General features: G+C 37.8%; 1 protein-coding gene across 1 annotated transcript; it reads left to right on the forward strand.

Moving 5' to 3' along the window:
- The first annotated feature begins 3,339 nt into the window (after positions 1-3,339).
- On the forward strand, positions 3,340-3,750 carry LOC129485827 (protein transport protein Sec61 subunit gamma-like). The gene has a single exon (XM_055284837.2). It carries the CDS (start codon positions 3,377-3,379, stop codon positions 3,581-3,583), a length of 207 nt encoding a protein of 68 aa, XP_055140812.1. The 5' UTR covers positions 3,340-3,376; the 3' UTR covers positions 3,584-3,750.
- Positions 3,751-9,582: the final 5,832 nt, after the last annotated feature.

Here is a 9,582-nt window from a genome sequence, read left to right on the forward strand (position 1 = left end):
CTGGAACACTTGGTCACCAACACTTGGTCACCACATGGTTAGGATGACTAGTGTGAAGCCAACTGCTCTGAATAAGATCCCAGATCCACCACTTATTAGCTAAGTGAATTTGTCAAAATTATTTCATCTCACTTTTTCTCAATTATCTTACATAAAAATGAGAATAGTATAAGTACTTAACTGGTAAGGTTATAATAATAAATGATGTAAGACATATAAAGAACTCAAAATGGTGCCTAGCACATGTCAAGCACTAAATAAATATTACCTAATAACTAAAACAATAATGTTACTATTTTTAAGTGGAAAGATGATTTATTGTGTACTAAAGTAAACATAATTGTGTAAATGATACCATTTTGTTTTGGAGGTTGATTATGTCAAATGGGATCCGTGGGTGCTTTAATACGTCAGCTGAGTGAAAATCAAATATTTAAATGGTTAATTCTATAAACTCTGCAGAAAGAGCTGTCAGGGAAAGCTACACCCCATATTTATCAGTGTTGTAGACAAAGCTTGAATAAATAGGTGCTATTAACACAATCCAGTAAACAAAGCTATTTTCATAACTGATTTTAAAATATGAGGTCATGTTCACATAGATAAAATTGAAATGAACATCAGATATTTATCGCTGACAAAATAGGTCATAAAATGTGGAATATGGAGAAGTAGAGACAGGGGTTACTGAGTTTGAATTGTTCCAGTACTTATTACTTTTATGATATTAGGAAATTCCTAGTCTTCCTGAAATTGAGGATTGTAAAAACATACAGTGGATATCTGCTTCTTTTTGTTTGTTTCTTTGCTATACAACTTCTGAACATCCTTCCTGCCTTTTAGTAATCTCCTAGCAAGTGGGCACTGGTCCCATTGTGGAACTGAAGTGGCCAAATACTGCTTCCTCCAGTCTCACTGTGGTTATAACAGTAGTCATGAAACCTTAGCATGAATCAAAATCACATGGAAAACTTTTTAAAACATAGACTCCTGAGCCCTATCCCCAGGGGGTTTGAGAATTTATGTTTCTAACAAATTCCCAGGTGATCTTGATGCTGCCAGTTGGGGACTATACCGTAAGAACTACTGAGCTAGAATGTGGGAACATGATTTAGGTCAATCAAAGAGATGAAGCTATCTGGTATTTGAGATTAAGGATACAAACATAAGGTTAGCTGAGAAATTATCTGTGGATAGAACAAGCATAACAGGAATCCACCTCTAGCAACGCCAAGTGTTCAACGATCGCTATCAAAGCAGGTAGCTTTTAGATTGTTGCTGTGAATAACCTTGGCTGTCTAGGCTTCCTTGATTTTTGACTGTTTCCTGGAGACTAACTCCATCACCTTCTGTCAGTTTATGAGCCATGCTATGTCCTTTCAGTAAATTACCTGTATGGGTAAGCTCACCACTGTCAGTTTCTGTTGCATGCATCTAGGAACTCTGACTAAAGGAGCAATGTTATGAATGAGTAAGCGGGGACTTAAACAGTTGTCAGCCAGGGGTATCAATAACTCAGTTTTGACAGTAACTGAGTAAGTGACAGAGGAATGCTCTCAGTACTACATGAGCACAGAGGAGAGGATTTAATCCAAGTGACTGGCAATTGAGGGGTAGGAAATGGGGGAAGAATATGTTTGAAGAGGATGTTAAAGGCAGATAATAGCAGGATAAAATGAGAGCTGTAAGTAGGAATGAATTTATGGAAAACCTTGTGTGCCTGGCAAGGGAATTTAGATGATCACCTGCAGGTCCACATTTCCTAGGCTCCTCTGATCATAGGAATCACTCTGGAGATTCTAAGGTAGGACCTCATAATCTAAATTTTTAATTAATCTTATGATCAAGCTGACTTGAAAATACTGCCACAGATAACAAGAAGCACTCAGGGATCTTAACGTTTGGGAGGGCATGTCTTCCTAGAATACTCTCTGACAGTTTGATGAAGACAGAGTTGAGGGGTGAAAGACGGGAAGCAAGCAGGCCAACTAGGATGTTGCTGTAATTATTGGGGCAAGAAATTGTATGTGCCTCAATAAGTGCAGTCACTGGAAGGAAAATGATTCAAAATATACTATAAACAACAGATTCCCAGGTGATCTTGATGCTGCCGGTTGGGGACTATACCATAAGAACTACTGTTGATCAACTAGTATTCAAGAGATGATGGGATTTAGGGTGAGGAAGAGGGGGAGGAATCTATAAGGACATGTCCCAGGACTTGGAACTTGGGTGTTGGATGGACACGTGAATGTTCCTTTTCAAAAAGTCTGGAGGGAAAACTAAGGTGCAAGACAGAGCAGTGGAGAGAAGCAGGGTCCAGGAAAGTGGTATAATTTTTTCTGATAATAGTATAGAGAAGCTTGAAATGGCTTATAGAAGGGGAGAATGCTGAGGTCCTCAGCACACTCTAAATATTGTTGCATAGACTTCTGCCAGAGAAGAAGAATTGAAATTATTATTTATTATTGTTCTAGTCACATGATATCTTCTTCTCAGGCTGGGATGCTTGTCTCACACATAAAAGGAATGCTATAGCAAGAGAGTACCACATTGTGTTTGCAATTGTGTGTATGTGTGTATGTGGTGTATGTGTGTGTGTGTTGCGTATGTTTCATGTGTGTGATGTGGGATACATCTTCTAATGTAACTTCACAGCACTGTCCAAAGTTTCTATATGTATCTTTTAACACAGTCTCAGACTAAGGCATAAAGGGGCTCAGAGAGTCTGTCTTTTGTTGTAGCAATGTAGTCGGGAGAGGGAAGTGAGAGATGAGGTAGCCAAGAAAAACTCAGAAAGGGAAGGAGATGCTGTTGTATGAGGCAACACAGAACGGTGGGGCTTATGTTGCTGAAAGTCACTTAAAGTCGCTGGCCCGAACATGTGATCCCACTGCAAACCGAGTTCTCCCTATGTGACTCACTGCACGACACCGTGTGAGCTATTTGACTTCTGGTTTCCTGCCCCATTTACAGGAACAAAAAAGCAGATAGAGGTTTTATTGTAGTACATAACAAATTAACATAAAAGATGTTGCATGCATAATAAAATATTCTTGTTAAAAGGTGAAATGATTGACAAATTTAACATTAAAAATAGTATCCTGTTGCGTCAGTGTTTACACAGGAATTTCAGACCTCATTTCTGAACACTGTTTTCATTCATGTAGTTTCATTCACTGATTTGGTGCTGTGGCATGTTAATTATTTTTTCTCAGAAGTCTTTCTAGTTTGAGAGATTCACAGTTCTTTCTAAAATTCAAACCAGAAAAGTAAATAATTAATGCTAGTATACTTAATCTTCCTATATCTTTAAAAGTGAAGAAACAGAGTGCTACGTGTCCCTGGATTTTAGGTGTCGGTTGGGCAGGCAGTCATGGATCAGGTAATGCAGTTTGTTGAGCCAAGTCGGCAGTTTGTAAAGGACTCCATTCGGCTGGTTAAAAGATGCACTAAACCTGATAGAAAAGAATTCCAGAAGATTGCCATGGCAACAGCAATAAGATTTGCTATAATGGGATTCATTGGCTTCTTTGTGAAATTGATCCATATTCCTATTAATAACATCATTGTTGGTGGCTGAATACATTTTGGAAGAGAGTTTTTCATCTTAGATATTGGTGAACAAGTATGAGGCTGTGAGAAGCTCACAGAATACAAATTTGCCTGTATGTTTTGTGGGTTTTTTTTGCTTTCAAGATGTTTTCTATTTCTAAATTAAAGTAATTTCAAAGTAAAAAAAAAAAAAAAGTAAAGAAACACAAGCATATCTTTATGGGATTATGTCCCCTTTGATCTTCACAGTCTTTCATAACAGATTTTTTCCTTTAAACACAGAATAATTGATAACAGTATAGCTAAATGTATTAAACACTAAAATATAAACACTGACAGTACATAGTGTTTATATTTAAACAAAATAATAAGCAAATGCTTGTTTAATGCTCATAAATTTCCTCTGAAGTTAGTACTATGATTATTCCAGTATCACAAATGAGAACACTGTGACTTGGTGAATTTAAGCAACTGGGCCAAGGCCAAACAACTAAGTCTTTTTTTATTCCATTATTCTCATTATTTATTTATTTATTTATTTATTTATCTTTCTAACTTTTATTTAAGTTCAGGGGGTACATGTGCAAGCTATTTCATGGGTAAATTGTGTGTTTCAAGGGTTTGGCATCCAGATTATTTCAATATCACAATGAGAACACTGTGACTTGATTAATTTAAGCAACTGGGCCAAGGCCAAACAGTGACTAAGTCTTTTTTAATTCCATTATTATCATTATTTATTATTTATTAATTTATCTTTCCAACTTTTATTTAAGTTCAGGGTGGTACATATGCAAGCTATTTCATGGGTAAATTGTGTGTTGCAAGGGTTTGGCATACAGATTATTTCATCACTCAGGTAATAACCATAGTACCCAATAGGTAGTTTTTCAATCCTCACTCTCCTCCCACCCTCCACCCTCTTGCAAGCACCAGTGTCTGCTGTTTCCTTCTTTGTGTCTATGTGTACCCAATGTTTAGCTCCCACTTATAAGTGAGGACATTCACTATTTGGTTTTCTGTTCTTGCGTTAATTCGTTTAGGATAATGGCCTCCAGCTGCATCCATGTTGCTGCATAGGACACGACCTCATTCTATTTTATGGATGCATAGTATTGCATAGTGTATATGTACTACATTTCCTTTATCGAGTCTACCATTGATGGACATTTAGATTGATTCCATGTATTTGCTATTGTGAATAGTGCTGCTATGAACATACGCATGCGTGTGTCTTTATGGTAGAATTATTTATATTCCTTTGGGTATATACCCAGTAATAGAATTGCTAGGTTGAATGGTAGTTCTGTTTTGATTTCTTTGAGAAATCCCCAAACTGCTTTCCACAGTTACATTTCCACCTGATGTAAATTAGGTTGAACTAATTTACACTCCTACCAGCAGCAGAGTATAAGCACTCACTTTTCTCTGCAGTGGCACCAGCATCTGTTATTTTCTGAAATAATAGCCACTCTCATTGGTATGAGATGATAGCTCACTGTAGTCTTTATTTGCTTTTCTCTAATAATTAGTGATATTGAGCATTTTTTCATATACTTGTTGGCTGTATCTATGCCCTTCTTTTAAGAAGTGTCTGTTCATGTCTTTTGACTATTTTTTAATGGAGTTGGTTTTGCTTATTTATCTAAGTTCCTCATAAATTCTGATTATGAGACCTTTGTCAGATACATAATTTGCAAATATTTTCTCTCCTTCTTTAGGTTGTCTGTTTACTCTATTGATAGCTTCTTTCACTGTGCAGAAACTCTTTAGTTTAATGAGGTCCCATTAGTCAATTTTTGTTTTTGTTGCAATTGCTTTTGGGGTCTTTGTCGTGAAATCTTTGCCAGGGCCTATGTCCAGAATGGTATTTCCTAGGTTTTCTTCTAGAGTTTTTGTAGTTTCAGGTTTTACATAAATCTTTAATCCATCTTGAGTTGATTTTTGTATATGGCCTAAGGAATGGGTCCAGTTTCAATGTTCTGCATTATGGCTAGCCAGTTATTCCAGCAACATTTATTGAATAGGGAGTCCTTTCCCCTTTGCTTGTTTTTGTCAACTTTGCAGTGACTGTGTCTTATAACTGGCTTTCAAATTCCTGTTCGATCCTTTCTCAGAGACAGAAGGAAAAACAGTAATCTAAGAAGCTTTGCTTTTGTTTCTTTTACCAGTTTTTCCTTGCTTAGGTCACACCAGCTGCCTGTGTTCAGAGACACTTTATAACCTTGCTGTTACATCAATGCATTTAAAGAAAATTACTCCTTTCCATCCATTCACGTATTTCTACCAGTGGTTTTTTACCCCGAAAATGAGAATTTGATCATGTTATGCTTCTCTTTGAAAATTTCCAGCAGCAATTTGTTGCTTAAAGGATAGTTTAAACTCCGTAACATGGCATGATACTGATAAACATATTAAATAAGAAACATTTACAATAATTGTTCCATATCTTAGTTTTTATTAAAACACTCTTATGAGAAAGGTAGGTGTCAGATATTCTCCCCAAATTGTAAACTGATGAAACACAGCTGTATTACTTTCCAAAGATATCTAGGAAATAGACAATGGAGCCAAGAACAAATTATATTTCATAGTCTCCTAGTTTACTCTATAACAATTTTAAAGAATCTTTTATCTTTATATCAGCTTTGATACATATAATAGGCACTCTGACATGTACCACACATTCCCACATGCATACTAGCAACTTATCCTATTGCTGGTTCTTTACAAAATGTGTCTTTTCTATACTACTCATGACGTCATATTAGAGTATGATTGTGAGTGAGGGGTAATGTAGTATCAAGGATATGAATGCTTGCAATAGCCAAGCTGTGGAATCAACCTGTGTCCATCAACAGATGAATGGGTAAAGAAATGTGGTGTATATTCAAAATGGAATACCATCCCTCCTTAAAAAAGTAGAAAATGCTGTCATTTGTGACAACGTGAATGAACCTAGAGGACATTATGCTAAATGAAATAAGACAGGCACAGAAAGATGAATACCACATGTTCTCACCTATATGTGGAATCCAAAATGATGGAACTCAGAAGCAGAGACTAGAATGGTGTAGGAGGAGGTTGGTCAGAGAGTACAAAGTTGCAGTTGGAAGAAATAAATGATAATCATTTAAGGTGTGGGTATGCTAATTAGTTTGCTTCAATCATTCCACAGTGTATACATATATCATAACATCACTGTGTACCCCATAATTATATACAATTAGAATCTGTCAAAAAAAAAGGATAAGAATGCATGTTTTAAATATATATGGATAGGAATTCGGGTCTACGTTCTGATACCTATATGGCTGTAAGACTCTGGGACAAATTGCCGAACCCCTTACCACCACTTTTTTGTTTTGTTTTTTTGAGATAAGGTCTTACTCTGTTTCCCAGGCTGGAGCACAGTGGTGCAATCATGGTTCACTGAAGCCTCTGCCTTCCAGGCTCAAGTGATCCTCCTACTTCAGCCTCATGAGTAGCTGGGACTACTGCATGTGCCAACATACCTGGCTAATTAAAAAAAAAATTGTATAGATGGGATCTCACTATGTTACCCAAGCTGGTCTCAAACTCTCCTGGGCTCAAGCTGTTCTCCCATGTTGACCTTCCAAAGTGCTGGCATTACAAGCAGGAGCCACCATGCTTGGCCTTTGAACCTCTTTAAGTCCCAATTTTCTTATCTGTAAAATGGGAAGAATAAAATATAGATCTTAGAGATTTTATGAGAATGGAATAAGATATTTGTAAAGTGCTTAGCACTTTTGACATATAAAAATTATCCAAGAAATGCTCGTTTCAAAATTGTTCTGCTCTAATTTGTTTAGAAATTTCTCGTTTAGGGGTTTGAACTCTATCTTATTAACATATTCCTCGCAACACAATCTCCTAATGGATCATGACACAGCAGTGTGTGATGATACCACATTCCAGATAATACATCTTTAAAGTGGTTAACTAGTCGGGGGCACTGTCAGAAATCTCCCATGCAGTCTGACCTCCTCCAGATTTGGGCAAGCCTGAAAAGCAGGTACAGAGCACAGAAAGCAAGTGACGTAGCCTTTCTATCACAGCATCCCCAAACTGTTACTGGCCGGGCGCGGTGGCTCACGCTTGTAATCCCAGCACTTTGGGAGGCGGAGGCGGGCGGATCACGAGGTCAGGAGATGGAGACCACGGTGAAACCCCGTCTCTACTAAAAATACAAAAAATTAGCCGGGCGTGGTGGCGGGCGCCTGTAGTCCCAGCTACTCGGAGAGGCTGAGGCAGGAGAATGGCGTGAACCCGGGAGGCGGAGCTTGCAGCGACCCGAGATTGCGCCACTGCACTCCAGCCTGGGCGACAGAGCGAGACTCCGTCTCAAAAAAAAAAAAGAAATGCAGAACAGAATTTGAGGGCAAATTGCTGCAGTCAGTGGTCGATTATCTATAAGACTTTTGAAAAGAACATTCTCTTGTATTAGGATGCCATTTGGGGCTAAAAAATATTATACAAGCATTAAAGACATTTTTGCAATTGCTTATGTACTAATTGAAATATTGCCGATTCTAGCATTAATAAGAGCAGTACTCAAAGCTGCTAACAGCCAAATCTTTGACATCATCTGGAGCCCATTCAAGTCTCTGCTCCTTCTCTTACCAGCTTTATGTTCTTGAGTAACTTACGTGGCATCTCTGAATCTCTTTACACAGCTGTGCAATGGGAATAATAATGGGACTTACTGCATAGGTAGGTTGGTTGAGGATTAAATGAAACAATACATATAAATGCTTAGTACAGTACCTGGCTCATCTTAATGACGCAAACAATATTAACACTCATTTTTCTCATATGAAATATTTAACTGGTTTCTTATTTTATTTCATTTGAAATAGTCTTATTTTTATATCCAAGTTTATCCTCCCTTCCCTCTCCATGCCACACACAGTTTTTCTCATCTCTGGGATTCAAAGAAATTGTGTATACAGCAAAGAAACCTCAACTGGGATGAAATTGAGCTGGATGACAGAGGACCCAGTGTTTGGGTTTCTTGGAAGAGCCTTAACTGGGACGTTGGTCAGGAAATGTTACCCATGCTATTTGTCATGCTAAAAGGAGATGTGACCAAATAGAAAGGACTGTGGGGACCATGAAAGGAGAGTAAATAGGCTCTGGCTGGTTCTGAATTCTGGAATCTCATTAACAGTCATCAGGAGCAGACAAGCTGGTCGTGTTCTGGGGTCTTCCAATTTGTGCCAGAGAAAGGCTGTCAGAGAAAAGTGCCACTTAAGCCTTCCTGTCATGCCTGGGAGTGTCAGAAAGTTGTTTGGTGTGACTCAAAGCCTGATTATAGTTTGGCTTGTGTAACCACCATCTGCCTGCATGATTTATCTCAGCCTTTTTAACAGTATGGTTTTAGTTATAGCACTGGGATTTTTTAGGTGCAATAAATGGTAAGAGTAAATTACCTCTTTAGATTAAGAAACATATGTTATGAAGATTAGCATTATCAAGCAGTTTATAACGTATTTTGTTCTGAAGGGAAAATTTTATGGAAATTTTAATCATCAACAAGGAATCTGAAGTACCACCAAGAGTTGCTTCACTCCCCCATCTTTCTAAATTAATTAGTGCTGTCCTCATTTTCAATAGAACTGAGTGGCTGCCTTTTGTTGGGCTTGCCTAACAATGCAATTACAGACCAAACTAGTGCCTGGAAGAATTCACATAGCTGTTTGAAAATTCAGTAACGTTGCAGGACATTGGACAGAAAACCCATGATGTCTGGGACCATCAGGAAAGTTGTCAAAAAATGTAACAGAAGATTATGGCCTAAACTGCAGCCTGTTTTTCTTAGCATGGTGCCTCTTCAACATCTCCTAATCTATTCCTCTTTTCCTTTCACTTATATCCCCCCAACTGCCTCAGAGAAACACACTTATGTATACATACATGTGCTTTAATATTCATCCATCTAACATATTTATCCCTTCTTCAGTCTTCCTCCTTTATGAAAAAAATAGAACAAGCTTTAGGAATCAG

This window comes from Symphalangus syndactylus, chromosome 7 (assembly GCF_028878055.3).
Source record: "Symphalangus syndactylus isolate Jambi chromosome 7, NHGRI_mSymSyn1-v2.1_pri, whole genome shotgun sequence".
Classification (NCBI taxonomy): Eukaryota; Metazoa; Chordata; class Mammalia; order Primates; family Hylobatidae; genus Symphalangus; species Symphalangus syndactylus.

Coding starts and splice junctions, on each gene's coding strand:
- LOC129485827 (XM_055284837.2), top strand. CDS start 3,377: ATGGATCAGGTAATGCAGTTTGTTGAGCCAAGTCGGCAGTTTGTAAAG.